At 40.3% G+C, this 25,706-nt stretch overlaps 2 protein-coding genes and 1 pseudogene across 9 annotated transcripts in view; all 3 read left to right on the forward strand.

Moving 5' to 3' along the window:
- FCF1 (FCF1 rRNA-processing protein) overlaps positions 1–16,323 on the forward strand; it is a 36,030-nt gene extending 19,707 nt beyond the window's left edge. For all 3 annotated transcript variants that reach the window (XM_033404873.2, XM_033404969.2, XM_033405024.2), the window contains one exon: positions 15,392–16,323. In XM_033404873.2, coding sequence (XP_033260764.1) covers positions 15,392–15,596 — 205 coding nt within the window. In that variant the 3' untranslated portion in view covers positions 15,597–16,323. The remainder of the gene's footprint in view (positions 1–15,391) is intronic.
- Positions 2,171–8,706, forward strand: LOC117196410 (protein SET-like; annotated as a pseudogene).
- Positions 16,324–21,108: 4,785 nt separating the features above from the next.
- The window catches only part of YLPM1 (YLP motif containing 1), a 66,808-nt gene continuing 62,210 nt past the window's right edge, over positions 21,109–25,706 (forward strand). For 3 of the 6 annotated variants that reach the window (XR_004476714.2, XR_007475922.1, XM_049706728.1), the window contains exon 1: positions 21,113–22,156. Coding sequence is in view for 4 of the 6 variants with exons in the window: in XM_049706728.1 (XP_049562685.1) it covers positions 21,284–22,156 (873 nt within the window). In the remaining 2 variants the exon portion in view is untranslated. Of the gene's footprint in view, positions 22,157–25,706 lie in introns of all 6 variants that reach the window. The other 3 variants (XM_004262241.3, XM_033405216.2, XM_033405165.2) reach the window with 3 other exon arrangements.

Raw genomic sequence — 25,706 nt, forward strand, 5'->3', positions numbered from 1 at the left:
GAAGAACATAAAAGCCATAAAAGAAAAGATTGCTAAGTGTGGATACATTAAAATTAGATTTCTCTGCAAAACAGCTTCCCCCAAAATTAAGACAAATAACTGACCAGAAGATTTTCCAATATATATAACAAGGGTATGAGGAAATGGATAGTCATGTAGTGCTGACAAGAATGCAGATAAGTATAACCATTTCAGACAGCAGTTGGGCAGGATCCACTAAAATAAAAATTGCAGATATCGTGTGAGCCCAATTCTGTTTTTTGGTTATTTACAGGTATCATATAGGTGATTTCCTTTAAAATGATCAGTGCATTTGCATCACATGATCAGTGTGATGTAAATGCATGATAAATGTGTAAAAAAAATTCACACATGTGTACAAGGAAGTCTATATAGAAGGATGTTTACTGCACCACTATTTATAATAGAGAAAAATTGAAAAGAATGTAAATATCCATCAGAAAGTTTTAACTATGTTATGCCTATACTATGGAATGTCATGAGCATTTAAAAACAATGAGGTAGACTTAAAAATAGGCAAAGGACTTGAACAGACAGTTTTCTGAAGAAGACATATAGATGGCCAAAAAGCCCATGAAAAGATGTTCAACATCACTAATCATTAGGGAAATTGAATCATTGTGCAAATTGAAATCACAATGAGATACCACCTTATACCTATTAGGATGGCTGCTGTTAAGGATAAATAAACAACAAGTGTTGACGAGGATGTGGAGAAGTTGGGACTGCTGTGTACTGCTGGTGGAAATGTAAAATGGTACAGCTGCTATGGAAAATAGTATGACGGTTCCTCAAAAATTTTTAAATAGAACTACTATATGATCCAGCAATTCCACTTCTGGGAATATATACAAAAGAATTGAAAGCAGGATCTTGAAGAGATATTTGTACACCCATGTTCATTAGCATCACTATTCACAATAGCCAAGAGGTAGGAGCAACACAAGTGTGTCCAAACAGATGAATGAATAACCAAAATGTGGTATATACATGCAGTGGAATAGTATGTGTTTATACTATTCTGACACATACTACAATATGGATGAACCTTGACGTCATTATGCTAAGTGAAATAAGCCAGTCACGAAAAGACAAATACTGTAATTCCACTTATATGAGGTACCTCGAGTCAAACTGGACCAATTAGAACCTCCTTATTCCCTTTGCCATTGTGATTATTTCAAACATGGGTGATCAGGGTCAAGCCAAATAGTCTTAATCAGAGCTCTTACTGGAGAGTTGTTCTTCTTCTGCGGGAGAACTGTTAGATAGTGTTGGCTTTGGAATTGAGTGACCAGGTGTGCCAATACATTAGAAAAGGCTACCTGGGTTTTACTTTAATTGTATAGCCAAACCTAATCCTAACTAATGTAAGTTGTACGTCTCCTAAACCAACAGAAATAAAGTGGAAAAGGGAAGCTCAATTAACAAAAAAATTAAAAATAAAAAAGCAGAATACACCACTGGAGATCCGTATACTTCACTATATGTAAATTCTAAAAGAAAAGAGGAAAAAGAAATGCAGAAGAGGGGAGGGAAGAAGAAATAATGGAAAATAGAAAACTAAGTTGGGTAGGGAGAAGTCCAAACACAGTAGTCAGGATGAATGAATGTGACTAGGTTAAGTTCCCTTATTAAAAGACAAATGCTCAGATTGGCTATTTTTAAAATCTTGTGGCTATATGGTATTTACAAGATGTGCCTAAATCAGGATGACACAAAGCTGTTGGAAATAATGGGAAAATACACTTTCCACACAACCCAGTAACTCCACTCCTAGGAAATCTAACCAAGAGAAATGAAAACATGTCTACACAGAGACTTGTACATCAATGTTCATGTTATCTTTATTCATAATAGATAGGAACTGGAAACAACCGAAGTATCCATCAACAAGTAAATGGATAAACAAACTGTGCATTCATACAATGGAATACTATTTGGCAATAAAAAGAATGAACTACTGGGCTTCCCTGGTGGCGCAGTGGTTGAGAGTCCGCCTGCCGATGCAGGGGACGCGGGTTCGTGACCAGGCCGGGAAGATCCCACATGCGGCGGAGCGGCTGCTCCTGTGAGCCATGGCCGCTGAGCCTGCGCGTCCGGAGCCTGTGCTCCGCAACGGGAGAGGCCACAACAGTGAGAGGCCCGCGTACCGCAAAAAAAAAAAAAAAAAAAAGAATGAACTACTAATACAATAACATAGATGAATCTTAATCTTAAAACTGTTAAGCTGAGCAAAAGAAGCCAGACACAAAAGAATGTATACTGTATGATTCCGTACATATGAAACTCTAGGAAGCACAAACCCAATCTATAGTGATGGGAAGTAAATTGATTGCCTGATGTGGAGAGAGAAGATTGGCTCTTGTAGAGGTACAAGGGAGTTTGGGGGGATGATGGAAATTTTCTGTATTTTGATTGCTGTGATGGCTACTTGGATATATTGATTTGTCAAAAAGCATTGGAATGTGCACAAGATGGGTACATTTTATTATTTGTAAATTACACCTCAGTAAGTTAAAAGATGGGAAAAGGCATGCAGAAATAATATGCTGTTTGAATATGCAATATGGAAAATATTGAGGTTTTCTTTGTAGCCTAACATGGTCAATTTCATGAAAGTTCCATGTACACCTGAAAAGGAGGTACATTCTGTATTATCTGGTATTATCAGGATAAAAGGTTTGATATTTATGCGTAAGATCTACCTGATTGTTTAGGTATTCTGTATCCTTACATTTATTTTTGACTCTTTGATCTGTCTCACACTGAGAGAAATAGAGTTTTCTAATCTTAGTATACTTTGTCTATTTCTCCTTGCATTTCTTAGAGTTTCCACTTGACGAAAGTTGCTACTGTGTTGTTTTGTGCATGGATACTCATAACTGATATTTTTTTTTGTGAACTGTAGCCTTTAGCATTATAGTGTATTCTTTTTGTCTCATTTAATGCTCTTTAGCCTGAATTCTACTTTTTCTTATATTAAGAACAGGATCTTTGCTTTCTTTTTCTTTTCTGTAATGCATTTGCCTTATCTACTCTTGCCTGTCCTTTTATTTTTAGCTTTTCTGAATTCCTTACCCCCAAAGTAAGGTGCCCTTGCACAGTTCATCTTGTAGACAGAATTGCTAGAGACTAGTCACTTCTATGTGTTTTGTTTTGTTTCCTTTTCTGAATAGGAGTGTTCACTGTAGTTGTCCTGTTCCTATTCCACCAATTGTATATTTGGTGTTATAAGGGCAGATAATTTGCCCTCTTGGTGCATAGGTCTCTAGATCAAAAAAAGCCACACCTCCTGATACTGATACTACTACATATACCCCTTGCTGTAGAGACAGCTGTGCTCCACCTAGATCTCTTGGACTTTGAGCATGATGTCATGATTGGACAGGACTTGGAGAATGTCTGTGTGGAGGAGGGGGTTGTGTGTGTATACGTGGCCTGTGGTAGAGAAAGTGAAATCAGCGTTTGGTAACTAGAAGGGTAGAGTGTAGCAGTTGTTGGTGCTGTTTACCAAATATTTCTGGCTCTCTTGTTTATGGACCCAGGGTAGGATGGCTCTTTTCCACCACCTTTGAAGTGAGGTGTGGCAATGTGAGTGAAGATGATATATATCATTTCTAGGCAGAAGTTTTAAAAGTCATTATGTGATGAACTATGCTCCCTTTGGCCTGCCTTTCAAATCATGAAAACATAGAGATGGAACCTTGCTTTGCCTGGATCCCACAGAACATCCCAACACTAGGGTAAATGAAAAATAGACATTTGTTGTTTTAGCCACTGAGATTTGGGTTGGTTTTTTTGTTTGTTTGTTTGTTTTTTACAAGAGCATAACTTAGCCTATACCGACTGATAAAGCACATGTTGAAAAGTCTGGGTTAGAGCAGTTGGACAAGAAAAAGAAAAGGTATCCAAATTGGAAAAGAAGAAGTAAAATTATCTCTGTTCACACATGACATGATCTTACGTAGAAAATCCTAAAGAATCCATTTGTAAAATCTGTTACAACTAATTAATGATTTCAGCAAAGTTTCAGGATACAAAATCAACATGGAAAAATCAGTTGCATTTCAGTACGCTAACAGTGACCAAAAAAGAAACTAAGGAAACAATCCAATTTGCTATAGCATCAAAAAGAATAAAGTACCTAGGAGTAAACCTAACTAAGGAGGTGAAAGACTTGTACACTAAATTACAAAATGTTGCTAAAAGTAATCAGAGAAGATACAAGAGAATGGGAAGACATTCTGTGCTCGTGGATTGGAAGACTCAATAGCAATAAAATGTCCATACTACCCAAAGTGATCTATGGATTCAATACAGTCTCTAATCAAAATACCAATAACGTTTGTAGAAATGGAAAGGAAAAAAAGCCAATACTGGTATGGAATCTCAAGGGATCCCGAATAGCCAAAGCAATCTTGGAAAGGAAGAACAAAGTTGGAGGCCTCATGCTTCCTGATTTCAAAACATACTACAAAGCAGAGTAGTAATCAAGACAGTGTTGTACTGACATAAAGACAGATATATAGACCAAATGCAACGATAGAGAGCCCAGAAATAAACCCATACACATACAGCCGTTCCTTTATATTAGCAGGGGCTTGGTTCCAGGACCCTCACAGATGCCAAAATCTGTGGATGCTCAAGTCCCTTATATAAAATGGTGAAGTATTTGCGTATAACCTATGCACATCCTCCCATATACTTTAAACCATCTCTAGATTACTTATAATACCTAATGCAATGTAAATAGTTACCAGTGTACAGCAAATTCAAATTTTGCTTTTTGGAATTTTCTGGAACTTTTTCCCCCAAATATTTTCTATCCCCAGCTGCTTGAATCCACTGGTGCAATACCTTCGGATATGTTGGGCTGACCGTATTGCCAAATGATTCTCTACAAGGGTACAAGACCACACATAGGAAAAGGACAGTCTCTTCAACAAATGGTTCTCAGAAAACTGGATATCCACATGCAAAAGAATGAAGTTAGACTCTTACACCATATACAAAAGTTAACTCAAGGTGGGTTAAAGACCTACACACATGACCTAAACTATAAAACTAGGAGGAAACTTTAGGACTTTGGATTTCACAATGATTTATTGGGTGTGACACCAAAAGCGTTGACAGCAAAAGCAAAACTAGACAAATGGGACTACATGAAACTTAAAACCTTTTGTGTATCAAAAGAAACAATCAAGAGAGTGGAAGGCAATCTATGGAATTGGAGAAAATATTTGGAAATCATATATCTGATTAGGGATTAATATCCAGAATTTATAAGGAACTTCAACTCAACAAAAATGTCTGATTTTAAAAACGGGCAAAAGACTTGAACAGACAGTTCTCTGAAGAAGATGTACAGATAGCCAACAAGCACATGAAAAAGCTCGGCATCACTAATATGAGAAAGGCAAATCAAAACCACAATGAGGTATTACATCTCTCCCGTTAGGGTAGCCACTGTCAAAAGAACAGTAAATGAACAAGGGTTGGTGAGGATGTGACCAACATCCTATTAATTGGAACACTTGTGCACTATAGGTAGGAATGTAAAATGGTACAGCTGATATGGAAAATAGTAGTTTTTGAAGTGGTTCCTCAAAAAAATTATAGAATTACCATATGATCTGGCAATCTTACTTCTGGTTATATATACAATAGAATCCAAAGCAGAGTCTGAAAGAGATATGTGCACACCCATGTTCATTGCAGCGTTATTCACAATAACCAAGAGGTGGAAGAAACCCAAATATCCACTTAAAAATGATAAAGATGGCAAGTGTAATGTGATGTGTGTTTTACTACAATTAAAAAAACATATTACAAGATCCAAGTGATGGCACAGTGAGAAATGAAAGTTTAATGATCAAAGGAAGTCACAGACCCATTAAGAATTGCTCCTCTGTTTGCTGTAGTCCTGTGGGACTCATGGACACAAGCCCTGTTGTGTTTTAGGGACCCATCCCTGATGTAAGAACCTTAAAAGTTGGGGCACAAGATGTGGGTCCAAACCTTTCACTCCTCAGAGAGAAGGTGGGAATTGGGGGTTCCCCGCCCAATTGTATGGCCCTGTACTGAGGGTGAGGTTCATGGTGAGAGTGTGTCTCAGCCTTTCCTACCCATTTTGAGGTGAGTATTTTCTCATCTACTCGATGTGTAGAAGTCGCTAAGCTAGTTTCTGGATTTCTCCCAGAGGAATTGCTCTGTACGTGGCTGTACATTCTGTGTGTCCATGGGAGGAAGGAAGTTCATGAGCCTTCTATGTCACCATCTTGGTCCCTCTTCATAATAAGGAAATTTTTTACTTATAGAAAAATGCAAGGAAGTGCTCAAAAATTGATGGGGACTTGCCAAAAGAAACAGGAACCAGCTTGAAAAGTCTCATGTTGGTCAAATTTGAGACAATTTAAGGATCAAAATTAGTAATGACAGTAGTGGATTATCACATGATTATTTTTAATTTTTATTGATATATATTTGATGTATAACATTGTATAAATGTAAGGTGTACAACATGTTCATTTTTAATAAAGAATCCATGTGTCCATAAGATATTAAGAGTAAACAAAGAAAATGGGAGAGATGGGGGAGCTTTTTTGTATAGGAATATTACAACTAATAAATGTAGAAGGAAGGATAGAAATATAAAATCATTTACAATCACCATTGTAATAACTGATTTGGGCAAGAATCATCAGTGGATGTCAGAACCATTGGTAAAAAGCTGTAGGGAACAAGATACTTTCAGAACCTCAAAGTATTATCCCATAGATTACTATACATACCTTTACAATAGAGAAATTTGGCAAACACTGCCTTGCCCAAATGATCAAACTTGATGTCACTACTGATGGGACAAACTGACATAATGTACATCATGGTGTGGGGTATATAAGGATACATTAATTATGTAGTATTTTTGTCCCCCCAAATTAAAAAAAAACAATTAAATCTAATTATGAGGAAACTGAAATCCAAAGATTAGGGACATTCTGCAAAACAGTCTGTTTGGAGTCTTAAAAAATGTCAGTCATGAAAGAAAAAAAAAGGCTACAGACCTGTTTTTATATTAAAGGAGACTAGGCATGAAAACTAAATGTAATGTGTGATCCTTGATTGTACCCTGAATTAAAAAAATAAGAAACTGTAGAGTTCTCAGAGCTCCTGGTACGAGCGTCTTCCCTTGGGTGGATTCTTGGCTTTTCTCCCAGCATGGCCCCCAAACACCAGTCTTCACTTCCACCCCAAGCAAAGAAGCCAAAGAAACCGAGACTGACTTCTGCCTCCAGGCCAGAGGAAACGTCTGCTTCTCCGAACTTGACCAACGAAGAAAAAGAACAGCAAGAAGCAATTGAACATATTGATGAAGTACAAAATGAAACAGACAGACTTAATGAACAAGCCAGTGAGGAGATTTTGAAAGTAGAACAGAAATATAACAAACTCCGCCAACCATTTTTTCAGAAGAGGTCGGAATTGATGGCCAAAATCCCAAATTTTGGGGTAACATTTGTTAACCATCCACAAGTGTCTGCACTGCTTGGGGAGGAGGATGAAGAGGCACTGCATTATTTGACAAGAGTGAAGTGACAGAATTTGAAGATACTAACTCAGGTTACAGAATAGATTTTTATTTTGATGAAAACCCTGACTTAGAAAATAAAGTTCTCTCCAAAGAACTTCATCTGAATGAGAGTGGTGATCCATCTTCAAAGTCCACTCAAATGGAAATCCAGAAAGGATTTGACAAAACGTTCAAATCAAACGCAGAATAAAGCCAGCAGGAAGAGACAGCATGAGGAACCAGAAAGCTGCTTCACCTGGTTTACTGATCATTCTGATGCAGGTGCAGATGAGTTAGGAGAGGTCATCAAAGATGATATTTGGCCAAATCCATTACAGTACTACTTGGTTCTGGACGTGGATGATGAGGAAGGGGAAGGAGAAGAAGATGATGATGAAGAGGAAGAAGGATTGGAAGATACTGATGAAGAAGGGGATGCGGATGAAGGTGAAGAAGATGAAGATGATGATGAGGGGGAGGGAGGAGAGAAAGATGAAGGAGAAGATGACTAATGGAACACTGATGGATTCCAACCTTCCTTTTTTAATTTTCTCCAGTCTCTGGGAGCAAGTTGCAGTCTTTTTCTTTTCTCCTCCTCTTGCGTTCAGGCGCCCTGTTTTTGAGGTCTCTTTTCTCCTTTATACCATGGCTCACAACTTATTTTGGGGGAAAATACCTTGAGCAGAATTCAGTGGGAAAAGAATCTCTACCCCTTTCTGTTCCAAATTCATTTTTATCCTTTCCTGTCTCAACAAAAACTTTATGTAATCAACACCACCATTCTCTGTGGGGAAAAAAGAAAAACCTTCTGCTCCCTTAGCTCTGCTGGAAGCTGGAGGGTGCTAGGCCCCTGTGTAGTAATACATAGAATTCTAGCTTTTTTCCTCCCTTCTCTGTATATTGGGCTCAGAGATTACACTGTGTCTCTATGTGAGTATGGACAGTTAGCGTTTACCAACATGTATCTGTCTACTTTCTCTTGTTTAAAAAAAGAAAAAAAAACTTTAAAAAATGGGGTTATAGAAGGTCAGCAAAGGGTGGGTTTGAGATGTTTGGGTGGGTTAAGTGGGCATTTTGACAACATGGCTTCTCCTCTGGCATGTTTAATTGCGATGTTTAATGGACATCTTTGCAATTTAAGATGACACTTTTTTTTTTTTTTTTGCGGTACATGGGCCTCTCACTGTTGTGGCCTCTCCCCTTGCGGAGCACAGGCTCCGGACGCGCAGGCTCAGCGGCCATGGCTCACGGGCCCAGCCGCTCCGCGGCATGTGGGATCCTCCCGGACCGGGGCACGAACCCGCGTCCCCTGCATCGGCAGGCGGACTCCCAACCACTGCGCCACCAGGGAAGCCCTAAGTTGACACTTTTAAAATAAAATTCTCTCCTAATGATGACTTGAGCCCTACCACTCGATGGGAGAATCTGCAGAACCTGTAGGATCTTATTTGCAATTGACATTCTCTATTGTAATTTTGTTCCTGTTTATTTTTAAATTTTTCTTTTTGTTTCACTGTAAAGGAAAGATGATGTTCAGTTTTAAACATTAAAAGTGTACAAGTTACTTTGTTACAATAAAACTAATGTGTACACACACACCAAAAAAAAGAAACTGTAAAGGATATTATTGGGACAATTGAGGAAATTTAAATAATGGGCCGATTGTAATTGTATTTATGTTAAGTTTCCTTAGAGTGAATAGTATATAGTAGTTGCATGTAAGGATAGCTTTGTTCCTAGGAAATACCCGCTGAATGTTTAGGTGTGAAGGGTCACAATAGCTTCAAGTAACTGTTTAATGGATTGGGGAAAAACAGATAGATAGATAGATAGATAGATAGATAGATAGAAGAGGGAGGGAGAGAGAGAATGTAGCAAAACATCAACAAATGATATGCCTAAATGAAGTGTATAGGGTGTTTATTTACTTATTTTTCTTTTGGCTGCATCCTGCAACTTGCAGTTTCCCTGACCAGGGATTGAACCCGTGCACTCTGCATTGGCAGGCGGCTTTTTTTTTTTTTTTCCCGATATCAATGACCAAACTTTAATGAAATAACATTTACGCTTCACCAGCATTATTTCTAGATCAATTCAGTGGTGATTCAACAAAATGAACAGCTCATTTAAAAGGATGCATAGTATTACTATAGAGGAAAGAAGTACGTAATATTGAAGAACATTCACTTTTTAATCACATGAATACAAACCTTACCACGTGTGAGTTTGGTAATGTCCACTATGTCCCTACTCTCTCTGATAGAAATCTCTCAAATATAAAATGTGAAGAGTCCCTACTTCCCTGTGTCATTATAAAGACAAAATAAGATCACATCTGCAAAGCCCTTGACAAAATTGGACATGTTATGAAAACTCAATAAATGGAAACTCTTAATTATTGTAGACTCTTCTATTTCTTCTATTGTTAGATTTTAGATTATTTCCTATTTTTTCTAGAAATAACAGTGAACTATACATCTATTTTCGTGTTTGTTTATATTTTACAGTATATTTACAGGCTCAAGTTCCTGAAGTCACAATACATATTTTTAAAACTCAGACATAGGTTAGTAAGTTGCATTCTAGATAAATTATATTAATTTATACTTTTACCACCAGGGTGTGAGAAGGCCTATCTCAATAATCCTTTGCAAGTGGATTTTTCTTTTTTACATCTTTATTGGAGTATAATTGCTTTAGAATGGTGTGTTAGTTTCTGCTTTATAACAAAGTGAATCAGTTATACATATACACTTACGTATACATATACATATACATGTTCCCATATCTCTTCACTCTTGCGTCTCCCTCCCCCCCACCCTCCCTATCCCACCCCTCTAGGTGGTCACAAAGCACCGAGCTGATCTCCCTGTGCTATGCGGCTGCTTCCCACTAGCTAGCTATTTTACGTTTGGTAGTGTATATATGTCCATGCCACTCTCTCGCTTTGTCACAGCTTACCCTTCCCCCTCCCCACATCCTCAAGTCCATTCTCTAGTAGGTCTGTGTCTTTATTCCTGTCTTACCCCTAGGTTCTTCATGACATTTTTTCTTAAATTCCATATATATGTGTTAGCATACGGTATTTGTCTTTCTCTTTCTGACTTACTTCACTCTGTATGACAGACTCTGGGTCCATCCACCTTATTACAAATAGCTCAATTTCGTTTCTTTTTATGGCTGAGTAATATTCCATTGTATATATGTGCCACATCTTCTTTATCCATTCATCCAATGATGGACACTTAGGTTGTTTCCATCTCCGGGCTATTGTAAATAGAGCTGCAATGAACATTTTGGTACATGACTCTTTTTGAATTATGGTTTGCTCAGGGTATATGCCCAGTAGTGGGATTGCTGGGTCATATGGTAGTTCTATTTTTAGTTTTTTAAGGAACCTCCATACTGTTCTCCATAGTGGCTGTACCAATTCACATTCCCACCAGCAGTGCAAGAGTGTTCCCTTTTCTCCACACCCTCTCCAGCATTTATTGTTTCTAGATTTTTTGATGGTGGCCATTCTGACCGGTGTGAGATATCTCATTGTAGTTTTGATTTTCATTTCTCTAATGATTAATGATGTTGAGCATTCTTTCATGTGTTTGTTGGCAGTCTGTATATCTTCTTTGGAGAAATGTCTATTTAGGTCTTCTGCCCAATTTTGGATTGGGTTGTTTGTTATTGAGCTGCATGAGATGCTTATAAATTTTGGAGATTAATCCTTTGTCAGTTGCTTCATTTGCAAATATTTTCTCCCATTCTGAGGGTTGTCTTTTGGTCTTGTTTATGGTTTCCTTTGCTGTTCAAAAGCTTTGAAGTTTCATTAGGCCCCATTTGTTTATTTTTGTTTTTATTTCCATTTCTCTAGGAGGTGGGTCAAAAAGGATCCTGCTGTGATTTATGTCATAGAGTGTTCTGGCAGGCGGATCCTTAACCACTGTACCACCAGGGAAGTCCCTCGACTACTGTTAATTGAGTCAAGGGTAGGGCATCTTACCCACAAACATCTTATCTATAGATTGGCAGGGGTTTCATGAGATGGACTGTCTTAAGGAAATCGATCCTCTCTTTGGGGAATTTAGATCTCAAGACATGAAGAGTTGAACAGCTATAGCAAGATTAGAAATCATACATACGGGCTTCCCTGGTGGCTCAGTGGTTGAGAGTCCGCCTGCCGATGCAGAGGACACGGGTTCGTGCCCCGGTCCGGGAAGATCCCACATGCCGCGGAGCGGCTGGGCCCGTGAGCCACGGCTGCTGAGCCTGCGCGTCCGGAGCCTGTGCTCCGCAACGGGAGAGGCCACAACAGTGAGAGGCCCGTGTACCGCAAAAAAAAAAAAAAGAAATCATACATAAAGAAAAGCAGGGGTGCACCTGAAACAAGAGTACCAAGATGGCAGAGTCCTGGGATAAGAACTGATCAAAAACTTACTAATGCTGAGGGAGTGACAGCCAGGTCTACACTGGGTCCTAAGGGCCACCCAGTTTCTGAGCTACGTTCCACTCTCTGTGAGACCTACATATTCAGCCCTTCTTGTAGTGACGAGTAGGGTTCCTGAACTTCCATGGGGCCCAACTGTGTGTCTGAGGTTCCTGTTTCTCTATGTATCCTTAAAATGTACCTCCAGGTTTCAGTTAGGGTGGTTCCAGTTCAAGTAGCGGGAATCCTAACTCAGTCTACCTTAAACAGTAAGGAAATACATCTCAAATAACAGGAGTTTCAAAGGTAGTGAGCTCTATAAACAGCACTATCAGGGCTGAAGCTCCCTATCTCTCAGTTCTGACCTTCCCCCCCAGTTGGCTGTAAACAGCAGTTGGAACAACATGTTCCTTGTTCATATACAGGTTAGGGTACGACAACAGGTTAGGGTTAGGGTACGTGTTAGGGTACAGGTTAGTGTTAGTGTACGGGTTAGGATTAGGGTACGGGTTAGTGTAAGGGTTAGGTTTCGGGTCAGGGTTAGGGAACCGGTACGGTTTAGGGTACAGGTTAGGGTATGACAACAGGTTAGGATTAGGTTACGTGTTAGGGTACGGGTTAGTGTTAGTGTACGGGTTAGGTTTAGGGTACGGGTTAGGGTAAGGTTTGGGGTTAGGGTTAGGGTACGGGTTAGTGTTAGTGTACGGGTTAGGGTTAGGGTACGCGTTAGGGTTAGGGTTAGGGAACGGGTACGATTTAGGGTACAGGTTAGGTTACGACAACGGGTTAGGGTTAGGGTACGTGTTAGGGTATGGGTTAGTGTTAGTGTACGGGTTAGAAAGAAATACGGTCTCTTCCCCAAACCATGTAATAAAAATCCTGCTCGTCAGCATGATTGTGCCAACTTTGGACAGATGCCAGTGTTTGAATGGCCTAAGAAATGCCACATGCAAGGAATTCCCTGGCGGTCCAGTGGTTAGGACTCTGCACTCTCATAGCTGAGGGCCCAGGGTTCAATCCCTGGTCGGGGAACTAAAATCCCACAAGCTGCGCAGCAGGGCCAAAAAACCAAGCCAAAATAAAACAAAATAAAAAAGAAATGCCACAGGCTGATTAGGTTAAGCCAGAATCTCTGAACCAATAAAAGGCAAGGGGATGATATGGGCATGACTGACTTTAACTGCAGCGACCTACTCTTGGAGCTGAAGATAGTCATCTTTTTCTCAGTGACATGGGATATGTAAGGGGAGATGTGGACTCCTGAACAAAACTAGGATTTTATCAAGAAGGAAGAAAGAAGGAAATGGATGTCCTGAAGGCAGACAATAGTATTCACTACACCTCATTCTCAAACAAACCTGTTGTTTGAGGTGGAACTATACAAGTTGGAACTGTTTCAGCCTAGAGAGAGTTTCTGAACATTAGTTTTTCGAAGTTTTCCTCAAGTAACCCACTTTAATGTTTCTTAATTCTCCTTTAATTTTCCCACGTAAAAATATGTAATACTTCATACATTCAAAAGCATACATTTATATTAAGTATATATGATATGTGTATTTAAATGTATACCTTTGTATGAAATACTGCATAACATATATAGATACTATAAAATATTACATACATAGAGTATATTTAAGGGATAAAGAATATTACTAAAATGAACACCCTTGTATATATAACCTAATTTAAGAAAAAGAATATTACCCATAACTTTGACACTTTCTATATAATCCTCTCTGATTACGTTCCCTCCTTCTCTCACCTCCACGCCACCTCTTAGGTAACCACTCTCCTGGATTTTGTAATTGTCATCCTTTTGGTTTACTTTATAGTTTTACCCATTACTTGTATACCTTAACAATATGTTTGTAATGTGTATGCTTTTGAGTTGCCTATAAATGAAAACATGCTGTATATAGTAATTTTTGTGGTAGAATATACATAACATATAATTCACCATGCTAACCATTTTCAAGTGTACAGTTCAGTGGCATTAAGTACATTCACACTGTTGTGCAACCATCACCACCGTCCAACTCCAAATTTTTTTGTTTTCTAAAACTGAAACTCTGTACCCATTAAACAAAAACTTCCAATTCTTCCCTTCCCCCAACCCCTATCAATCCTGATTCTATTTTTTGTCTTCATGAATTCGACTACTCTGGTTACCTCATATAATTGGAATCATATAGTATTTGTCCTTTTGTGACTGGCTTATTTCACTTAGCATAATGTTCAAGATTCATTCATGTTGTAACATGTATCAGAATTTCCTTCCTTTTAAGGTTGAATAATATTCCATTGTATGTATAAGCCACATTTTGTTTATCCATTCATCTGTGGATGGGGCACTTGGGTTGCTTCCACCTTTTGGCCATTGTGACTAATACTGCTATGAATATGGGTGTACAAATACCTGTTCAAGTTTCTGCTTTCAATTCTTTGGAGTATATATCCAGTATATAGTTTTTGGCAACTTTCTCTTTTTTTCTGAGTTATGCGTGTGAGATTCATCCATGTTAGTTTTAGCTTTAGTTCACTCACCTTAATTGCCATAGGATATTTCACTGTGTGAATATTAAACAATTTGTTTATTCATGCTCGTATAGATGATCATTTAAGTTTTTGCAGTTTTTAATATTAGAAACAGAGCTTTATTCTTTTACATGCCTCCTTGTATATATGTAAAAAAGTATTTGTAATCCAAGATAATATACTTAGAAGTGAAATTGTGTCATAAGGCATTGTATGTCTTCAAATTATTGAAGATAATATATTCTCAAATTATTCTTTAAGTACTGTACACATTCGTACTCCCATAAACAGTGTGGGAGTTTCTATTGCTCCACAGCCATATTAGAACTTGTCATTGTCAGTGTAACAGATATTGCCAGTTGTCCCAGCATTCACTCTTCCCTTCTTCCTTTAATAATAGGTCTTATGAGTTTTATTTGGGTTGCCCAAGTAGAAATTTTATTTCCCAGCCTTCCTTGCAGTTAGGCATGGCCTACCATTTAAGTTGTAGACAACAGGGTGTAACTGAAAATGATAAGTATCTCTTCTGGGTTATGACCTTAAAAGGCATGCTCCTTGGGACTTCCCTGGCCTTCCAGTGGTTAAGACTCCGTGCTTGCACTGCAGGGGGCCTTCGACCCCTGGACAGGGAACTAAGATCGCACATGCTGGGGGGCAACTAAGTCCGCATGCCACAACTGCTGAGCACGCACACCACAACTACAGAGACTGTGCACCATAACGAAGATCCTGTGCGTCGCAACTAAGACCTGACATGGCCAAAAATAAATTAATTAATTAATTAAAAAAAATTTTTTTTAAAGGTATGCTCCCCTAACCCATTCTACCTCCCTACTGACTAGATGCAGATTTGATGGCAGGAGCCAGAGCAGCCACCTTGAACCCAGAGATGGAAGCTTTAGGTTGAAGATGACAACTTTGGACTGCTTACCTCTGAATTGTTCTATGAGTGAAAATGAACTTTTGTTTTGCTTAATCCACTGTACTTCAGTGTCTCATTGCTATAGCAGCTTGGACTACTTCCTAATTAATACATTTATTCTTTGATTTTAAAATCATTCCCAATTTTTCCTTGCTCAGAAAGCCTCTGTTTATTCTCTCTCAAAATCTTCGTGGTGGTATTCTTTTTGCATTTGATTGATAATGCTAATCTCCTTTTTATGCCCAGGTCTTTGAATACATTTGCCTGAAAATGGAGGCCCTTCCCCCAGGGGAGTGGGTATTTGTTGCTTTTGTTTGCTCACATCCTCTCCTCCTTTCTAACCGTACCCAGACTTTTTTCTTGGCATGTTACACTCAAATTATATGCAGTTGTATTAGGATTTAGATCAGAGTGCCCAGCCTTTTCACTATAGATGTTGAAGGGGAGAACTGGAGAATCCTTCCTCTTGTTAGGGGAAACACTGACTGAAACTGCCAGCCCTGGCCAGGCAACATAGTAACCACTTGCATGAGTTATCTTAAACAGGAGGTCCTGGTAAGCAACCACCAACCGGAAGAATTCAGGAAAGGTCAAAAGGAGAGAGGAGATGCCAATCCATATGTCCTTCCAACCTCCCAGAATCCTTGCTGGAACCCATTTTGGCCTGGCACTGCGAGAGCCACCAGGAGGGAGCCTGAGTCAGAAAGATTGGCCAGAGACAACCCGAAAACTAACCCCATTCCCATAAAACCCAAGACTGCAAGCCACGTGGCAGAGAGTCCTCCCAGGTTCCCTTACCCTCCTGCTCTCCACCTGAGTGCCGCTTCCCAATAAAGTCTTGTTTTGTCAGCACGTGTGTCTCCTCAGACAATTCATTTCCGAGTGTTAGACAAGAGCCCACTCTTAGCCCTGGAACAGGTTCCCCTTCCTGCAACACTCTCACCACCCCCTATATCTGAGAAGGCATTGAGTGGCTAAAGGAAAAAAAAAAAAAAGAGTTTAACTTTGTTTCATACAGCATCCAGAGCTTTGATAGTAGAATAGCTCCTGGATTGGCTTTTTCCTGCTCCTAGACCTAGTTATATGGCCTTCTTGTCTGTTATGTGACTTCCATAATATCTTTCCAAATATATTTCTTTTAAAGTTTTAGCTGCTGCTATGGATAACATCCAAAGAACTGTAAGGGATCAACTACTCTCAAGTTACAGGCTGTCCTAAACTGTGCAGATCCACTGGGAATGAAGGACTGACCACATGCAATTGAGATTACTTATTAACACCTATGGAGTTTATTTTTAGGATAAAATGAAAGCGTAACTCCATGGTGATAAGAAGGGAAAGAAGTACTCACACTGCCAAGGTTATATATGACCAGGTTACCCTGAGCCTAGACACTATCCATCCCAAATCTTAAGGGGTCCAATAGCAGATAATCTGCCTCTAGATCCTGTTGTTTAGAATGGTACAAACTGCAAGAGGTAGCAGGGATTTTATTCCACAAAATAATACGCAAGCCACCAGCCAATCAGAATATGGCTTCAAACCACTAACCAATCAAATGTCACCCCCTTGTCCCCGCACTCACCCAAGTCTCCCTAGTAACAGCAAGAATGAAACATAAGGAAAGAAGGGCAGCTAGATTTTTTTTTTTTAATATTTATATATTTATTTGGCTGCACCGGGTCTTAGTTGCAGTATGCGAACCCTTTAAGTTGTGGTATGTGGAACCTAGTTCCCTGACTATGGGTCGAACCCTGCCCCCCCCCCCCCCCCACCCCTGCACTGGGAGCACAGAGTCTTATCCACTGGACCACCAGGAAAGTCCCGGGCAGCTGGATTATAAACCTAACCCAGAGAAGGCTCATGCTGAGTTGATTTTGACAGCATTGACAATTAACAGCTGACCCCCCCAGAGTTTCCCACACAAAACCTTCCATGTGATTTAATTCATCCCTTATTTCATTTTGAATAACAGCACTTTACGTTTTCATTGTAACTTTACTTTTTACATTCTAGATTAGTAAAATTAGTCTCTAAAAAATGGGCTTGGGGTTGATCATATAACTTGAAATTAATGTTACTAAAATGTCATGAGGAGAGTATTACACAAACAATGAGTTTTCTTTTAAATAATTTTCTGGAGATGGGTTCTGTATAACGAAGATGGCTGTGACTTTTGAAAATTAATTGTGCAGGCTACAAAATTTGAATGGCCAACTATATGTTAGTTCCTTAAGTGTAAGAATGTAGCAGATAGAGGCTTCCCTGGTGATGCAGTGGTTAAGAATCCGCCTGCCAATGCAGGGGACACAGGTTCGAGCTCTGGTCTGGGAAGATCCCACATACTGTGGAGCAACTAAGCCCGTGTGCCACAACTACTGAGCCTGTGCTCTAGAGCCCGCGAGCCACAGCTACTGAGCCCGCATGCCACAACTACTGAAGCCGGCTCGCCTAGAGCCGGTGCTCCACAACAAGAGAAGCCACTGCAATGAGAAGGCCCTGCTTGCCACAACTAAAGAACGCCCGCACGGCAACAAAGACCCAACGCAGCCAAAACTTAAATAAATAAATAAATAAATTTATTAAAAAAAAAAAAGAATGTAGCAGATAGGATTTCCTATAGGATCTAGAACAATGCTGATATCTATCTTGAAACAATGAGGGGAATGTGGAAGGGCCTGTTTTAAACAGCGTTGCTGTTTCCCTATTAGGTGCCTTGCTGAGGGAGGGTTTCTGGATACAGGGCCTGGGGCCTGACAGCTAGAACCTACCATGCCAGGTAGGAAAGGAAAAGGCAAAGAGAAAGCTTCCTGCCTTCCCCAACCTAATCTCATCTTTCTTTGTCTTCCACTACCATCACTTTTCTTCTCCTTCCCACTCTTCAAAACTTTAAAAAAAAATTGTGAGGTACAAAACACAAACAGGAAACCACAAAGGATAAATTTACAGCTCAGTAAGTTTTAACAAAGCAAATATTTATGTAATTACCACTTGGTTCAAGAAACAGAACATTGTTAGCACCTAAAACCCTACTTGTGACCCCTCTTGGTCACTACACTTTTCCTTCTCCCCAAAGGCAACCAGTACCTTCCTTTTTTTTTTTTTTTTGGCCTCACTGTGTGGCATGTGGGATCTTAGTTCCCCAACCAGGGATTGAACCCATGCCCCCTACAATGGGAGTGCAGAGCTCTAACCACTGGACAGCCAGGGTAGTCCTTACCTTCACTTCTAACATTATGATTTAATTTTGTCTATTTTTGAGCTATATGTAAAGTCAATTTTACGGTAACTATTCTTTTGAACTTCCATCTTTCACAATTTTCTTGGAGGTACATTATTATTGAATTATACAAACAGAAAAGTGCACAAATCAAAATGGTTCAGCTTGATGAACTTCTCATAAACTGGCCATGCCTATGTAACAAGCACCCAGATGGAGGAACAGCATTAGCAGCTCCCTTTCAGTCACTATCCCTCCACTGTCCTGAATTCTAACACTATATATAAATTCTGTCTATTTTTGAACTTATATATGTGAAAACATATAGTATATATTCTTTTCTGTCTAGCTTCTTTTGCTCAACATTGTGAGATTCATCTGAGTGGTTTCATGTAGTTATAGATCATTCATTCTCTTGGGTGTTTTGTATTCCATTGTACAAATATACCACAATTTGATGATCTATTCTAGTGTAGGTAGACATTTGTGTTGTTTTCCAGTTTTCAGCCATTACAAATAATGTTGCTGTGAACATTCTTGTACATGCCTTCTGGTGAACATATATATGCATTTCTGTTGGTTATATGTTTAGGAGTGGGATTCCTGGGTCATAGGCTCTGGGGCTGTTCAGCTTTAGTAGATAGTGCCAAATAGTATTTCAGAGTAGTCATCCCAATTTACACTCCCACCAGCAGCATATGAGAATTCCATTTATTCCATCCTTTGGCTTGCAGCTGCATAACTCCATTTCTGCCTTCACCATCACATGGCATTCTCTCTGTGTGCTGTCTTCAAATGGCCATCTTATAAGGAGACCACTTGGGCCCATCCTACTCCAGTATGACTTCATCTTAATTAATTACACCTGGGACAACACTATTTCCAAATAAGGTCACATTCTGAGGTGCTGGGGGTTAGGATTTAAACATCTTTTTTTGGGGGGTGTGGGGGGGACACAGTTCAACCCGTAACAGACATGATAGCAGTGGACATCTCTTCTTGATCTCAGTGGGAAAACTTTCAACTTTTCAGCATTAACTGTGATGTTTGCTGTAGTTTTCTTAGTAAATACTCTGTATAAGATTAAGGAAGTTTCCTTTTATTTCTGGCTTGCAAATCTTTTTAAAAATCATAAATGGATATTGAAATTTATGAAATGAAAGAAAACATTCTTTTTCTGCATCTAATGAGATGATCATCTGATTTTCTCCTTGTCTGTTCTATAGTAAATTACATTTATTTTTATAATTTTCAAAGAGAATTTCAATTGAAAATATTAAAATTACAAGTGGGATTTCTGAGTTGGGTAATGTTCTGTTTCTTGATCTGTACACAAGTGTGATTGGTTTGTGAAAATTCACTAAGCTGTCCACTATGATTTCTAATTTTATGTATATACTTTATATTTCAATAAAAGCTAAAAGAAACACAGCTAAATTCCTATTTGAGAATGAAAAGCTTTTTCTTCCAAAGGAAACTTAGCTGCCCCACTTTCCGCTCACATCCACCTCCTATGAGAGGTGAAGATCTGGGTTATTAAGATGGAAGCAAGGTCAAACCTGTAAGTGGTGCACAACTGACACATTGACACACTTAATAGTCTCAGAGTTAGGTAGGTTTTTGTTTTGTTTTGTTTTCAGAATTCAGTGTGTATCAGCTTTATTTTTCAGTGATTCTCTCAAGCCAAATGGGTTCATGTTTAGTATTACATGAGATTGGATTATTTTCTAAATCCAATCTGGTCCTCTCTAGACAATCTTGTTATCTGGCTTTTGCTATCTTTCCTTTGACTAATATTCTCCAACATAAAGTCTTCTGCATTGAATTATTCTAAAGAATTCCCTTTCTTCCCTTTTACAATACCTGCAGGAATTGATGTACTCTTACATTCTGTCTTCAGAATACATCTTCACTGATTTGTTCCTAATTGGACTTTCTGTTAGAATTGAATTAAGTCTATTCACTTAATTTGAGAAGAACTGACATCTTCATAATTTTTCCTCTTTTCATTCAGAACCATGGTAAACCTCTCCATTATTTCAAGTCTAATTTTATTCCACTCGGATATGAGTCTGTATAGTTCTGTAGTTTCCTTTATATAGATTCTGCATATTTCTTATTAGTGTTATTCCTACCTGCTTCATGGTTTTTTGTTGTTGTTGCTATTGTGAATGGAACCTTTTTTTTTTTTTCCATTCAAAAGCGAACCCGTAGAGCGATAGGATCTCTACCACCGCTCTCAGCTGTGAGACTCTATGGTTCCTTGGCTATATAGGAACATTCAGCTCGCCCCAACATTATACGAACCGGAAGGAAGGTGGCAACCGAGAGTCGCCAAGCAAGGGGCCGCTCTATCTTGCCTTTGTTCTCCTCTCGGTGGCTACTGCGCAGGCGTAATCGCCCCGGTACCGTCCCCACCTTCCCGGTCGCGGGCGCAGCTCGGTAGCGCCGGCGCACTGGCGCGCTCCGTTTACACGCTCCGGGGCCTGTAGGCGCCGCGAGTTCCGGCTGTCGCCGTCGCCGCCGCAGCTCCTGGAGGTCGGTTGCGACGCGTAACGACGCCGGGACGAGCGCTGCGCCTTCTTCTCCGATATGTACCCGAATTGGGGCCGGTATGGCGGGAGCAGCCACTATCCGCCGCCGCCGGTCCCGCCGCCACCGCCGGTGGCGCTTCCTGAGGCCTCGCCGGGGCCCGGGTACTCGAGCTCGACGACTCCCGCGGCCCCCTCCTCTTCTGGCTTCATGAGCTTCCGCGAGCAGCACCTGGCGCAGCTCCAGCAGCTGCAGCAGATGCACCAGAAGCAAATGCAGTGCGTGCTCCAGCCCCATCACCTTCCTCCGCCCCCCCTGCCGCCCCCGCCGGTGATGCCGGGGGGCGGCTACGGGGACTGGCAGCCACCGCCGCCGCCGATGCCCCCGCCACCTGGGCCGGCTCTCAGCTATCAGAAGCAGCAGCAGTACAAACACCAGATGCTCCACCACCAACGAGACGGGCCTCCTGGTTTGGTTCCCATGGAGCTGGATTCTCCCCCTGAATCTCCCCCAGTACCGCCAGGGTCTTACATGCCCCCGTCTCAATCTTACATGCCTCCACCTCAGCCACCACCCTCGTACTACCCCCCGGCCTCGTCTCAGCCCTACCTGCCTCCCGCTCAGCCGTCCCCTTCTCAGTCCCCACCTTCCCAGTCCTACCTGGCGCCCACCCCATCTTATTCTTCCTCTTCCTCTTCCTCGCAGTCCTATTTGAGCCATTCCCAGTCCTACTTGCCCTCTTCTCAGGCATCTCCTTCCCGCCCCTCCCAAGGCCATTCTAAATCCCAGCTGCTAGCTCCGCCACCGCCGTCCGCCCCTTCTGGGAATAAGACAACTGTCCAGCAAGAGCCTTTGGAGAGCGGGTCCAAGAACAAGAGTGCTGAACAGCAGCAAGCTGCCCCTGAGCCAGATCCCTCTACGATGACTCCACAGGTAAGAAAACATCTGCCCAAGCTGCGCCTCTCACCTAGAGGGCCCTAAGTGAGCAGGCCTGGGGGCTTTACCCAGTGCTTAGCCTAATTCCAACACACGATAACTGGCTAATTTACACTCCAGAGTATTCCATAAAAGTCAAAGGTCTGACATCCCAGCTTTTCAATTAGCTAAATGTGGATTATTAAAAGAACAGTGTTTGAAGATATTTCTAGACACCAGAGTGATGGGGTGGTTCAAGAGTTACTTCTCAGATATATTCCTTGGTTTCCTTTGATCATGCTTCTAGGTTTTATTGCTGTTGCAAAGGGCTTTTTTGTTGTTTAATTGTAACTTAAACTAAAATTCTATTTTAGAGGCAGCATAAAAAAGAAGCTTCTCAAAGGGCTGACACCTGAAATGCATATGAATCTTATGACCAGTTAGTTTCTTTAAAAGAAAATTAAGGGCCACTGATAGCTGTCAGCTTCCTGAATTAAGAAGTCTCAGCAAATGAAGGGTGGAAATCTTGTTCTAATCAGGAACATCCTAATTATGTTTATAGATGTATATGCAATACCTAGGGAAGTCTACATATTTGACCTTTTTGGGAATCTGTTGGTCATTTAAGGAACTGACCCATACATCCTGTTCTCACATCACTTAAAGATAGTTTTGAGACATGACCAATTTGCTGCATTGCATTGTTGTTACCCTTTACTCCACAGTAACAGCCTTGGAATTCGGCCAAGTTTTAAAAAAATGGTGGTGACATCTCTTCATTCATGAGAGAGCCAATCTTCTAAACTTCTCTTTCAAGTGATGCTTCCCTGTCAAAGATTGATAAGGTAGCAGTAATAAATGAATTCCTGTCTTCAGAAAGAAGATAAAATTAAAGTGGAAGAAATAATTTGTTTTGGTTTCTTAAAATAGACACTTTTAGCAATTAGTAATCTACCTAGATTCCCTCATGAAAAAAGAGAATCTTTTAATCTACAAGCTCAGATTTACATATAAAGATTTCCAAAAGATATTATTCTAATTTTACAGTGGTTTGGCATTAGAAATTAAGAAGAGAAACAGGTTGTTTTTTTTTTGTTTTTTTTGCATCTTTATTGGAGTATAATTGCTTTACAATGGTGTGCTAGTTTCTGCTTTATAACAAAGTGAATCAGTTATACATATACATATGTTCCCATATCTCTTCCCTCTTGCGTCTCCCTCCCTCCCACCCTCCCTATCTCACTCCTCTAGGTGGTCACAAAGCACCAAGCTGAAAACAGGTTGTTTTAAGTAAGCAAGATGTGGTGCTTGGCACATCATCAGGAGAAAACACTTGAGCTGCTGGGGTAAAACAGTAGAATGAGAGATTCTGTTAGCTTACACCAAATTAGTACTATCCCATCAGGTTATTTCTCCAGATTCCTCCATTATAATAGAGATGGAATTTTTGCCCCCTTTACCACCCCACTCTGAGATTTCCAGTGCTTTTGTTGTCCAGCACTCTCAGAGTTAGTCCAAGCCAAAATATGACATTTATATCCTCATCTCTACTGGACTTTTTCTGGCCTCTTAGACAAATGAATTGTTTTTTGGTAGTGGGGGATGGGGGGCGGGAATCAGACCGGTCCTTAATATGAATATTTAGCACGAACACTGTTTTTGTTTTTCTGCCTTTGTACCCTTGTCTATAGTGAACTTCTTTTAGTGCTTTGACTATTCAGTGCCTCAAATTCTTTGATGAGAGCCGTAAAGAAAGTGGTGGAAGATGAGATTTGAGAGGTGGGAATGGGCCAGATCAAGAAGGCCCTTGCTAAGCCTCTTTAGGTTTTTTTTACCTCTCTCTAGAATTCATCCCAACTTCCTCAACCCTCTCTCCCCCCTTACAGTTGTATTGCTTTCGAGGCACATCTCAAATATCAGGGTCTCTATGAAGCCGTGCTTCAGCTTACCTGTGTGGTTTGGTTCTGTTCTTCAAATCTTAAGTCCCTTGCAGACGGGGACTGCCTCACTTACCTTTTTATCCCCTGTAGCACCTAGGCCAGTGTCTTGCCAATTTGTCAGCTCTCCACAAAGTTTTGTTGAATAAGATACAAGCGTTGTCGTGTTCTAGACTTAGGATACTTTGGTGTATTAGGTGGTAAACATTTTCTTCATGCCAGTGCCAGTCTCTGACAATTAACCCTTCTTTGTTGATTCATATTTTATTTTTGGAATATTTCATTAAAAATTTTTTTATGGTGAAAGATTTTAAACATGCACAAAAGTAGAGAAAATGGTATGATTCTCCCCATATACCCATCACTCAGATTCAACAGCTATCAAGATTTTGCCATGTATGCTTCACCTAGGCCTTTACTGTTGTTCTTTTTGTTTGTTTGTTTGTTTTGTTTTGTTTTGTTTTGTTTTTTTGTGGTACGCGGGCCTCTTACTGTTGTGGCCTCTACCGTTGCGCAGCACAGGCTCCGGACGCGCAGGCTCAGCGGCCATGGCTCACGGGCCCAGCTGCTCCACGGCATGTGGGATCTTCCCGGATCGGGGCACGAACCCGTGTCCCCTGCATCGGCAGGCGGACTCTCAACCATTGCGCCACCAGGGAAGCCCCTTTACTGTTGTTCGTGCTGAAATATTTTTAAATGAATCTTAGATCTCACATCATTTCCTTCCTACATTCTTAGACATTTTTTTTTTAAAGGACTTTTTCTAAGGTAAACACGTTATAACACCTAACAAAATTAACAGGTTTCTATCATCTAATACCAGATCTGTTCAGATTTCCCCTATTGTCTCATCATACTAATAAAAATAATTCCTTGATATTATCCATGTTAAAATTCCCCCGTGGACTTAATAAAGTTTTGATGGTTTGTTCCAATTGGGATTCAATATAAACATTTTGGGGCAGAATAATTCTGTTGTGCGGCTGTCTTTTGCATTGTAGGATGTTTAGCAGCAACTCTGGCCTCTACCTGCTAGATACCAGTAGCAGCCCCCAGTTGTGACTACCAAAAATGTTTCCAGATATTGCCAAATATCCCCTGTGGGGCAAAATCACTCTCACTTGAGAATCCCTGATTTAGGTCAGTCTCTCCTATTCTGTTTCTCTACCCTTGCCATTGAGCTTGTTGAAAAATCTGTGTTAGTTATCCTGTAGAATGTCCCACGTCCTGGATTTGTCTGCTGTCTCGTTGGTGTCATTTGACTTGTTCCTCTCTCTCCCATGTTTTTTTTTGTAAACTAGGCATTAACTGTGCAACCTTCTTAGATTTAAGTTCACCTTTCTTTTGGCAAGTGTACTTCGTAACCTAGGAAGTGCTGTGTACTTCATTTGCATCCCATCAGGAGTCACTCAATGCCTGGCTGTCCCATAGTTAGTGGTGCCAAGATTGATCAAGGGGGGGGTGACTGGTTTCTCTGCTGTAAAGCTTCCCATCAATCTTCAATCTAATATTTCATCTAGTGGTTCATCCGTTGATGGTCTTTGCTTGAGTAAATTATTTCTTTGTTAGAGGTTGCAATATGGTGATTTTTTTTTCTGCTGTTTCTTCTATATTTACCATAAGGAATTCTG

Source organism: Orcinus orca, chromosome 2 (genome assembly GCF_937001465.1).
Source record: "Orcinus orca chromosome 2, mOrcOrc1.1, whole genome shotgun sequence".
NCBI classification, from domain to species: Eukaryota; Metazoa; Chordata; class Mammalia; order Artiodactyla; family Delphinidae; genus Orcinus; species Orcinus orca.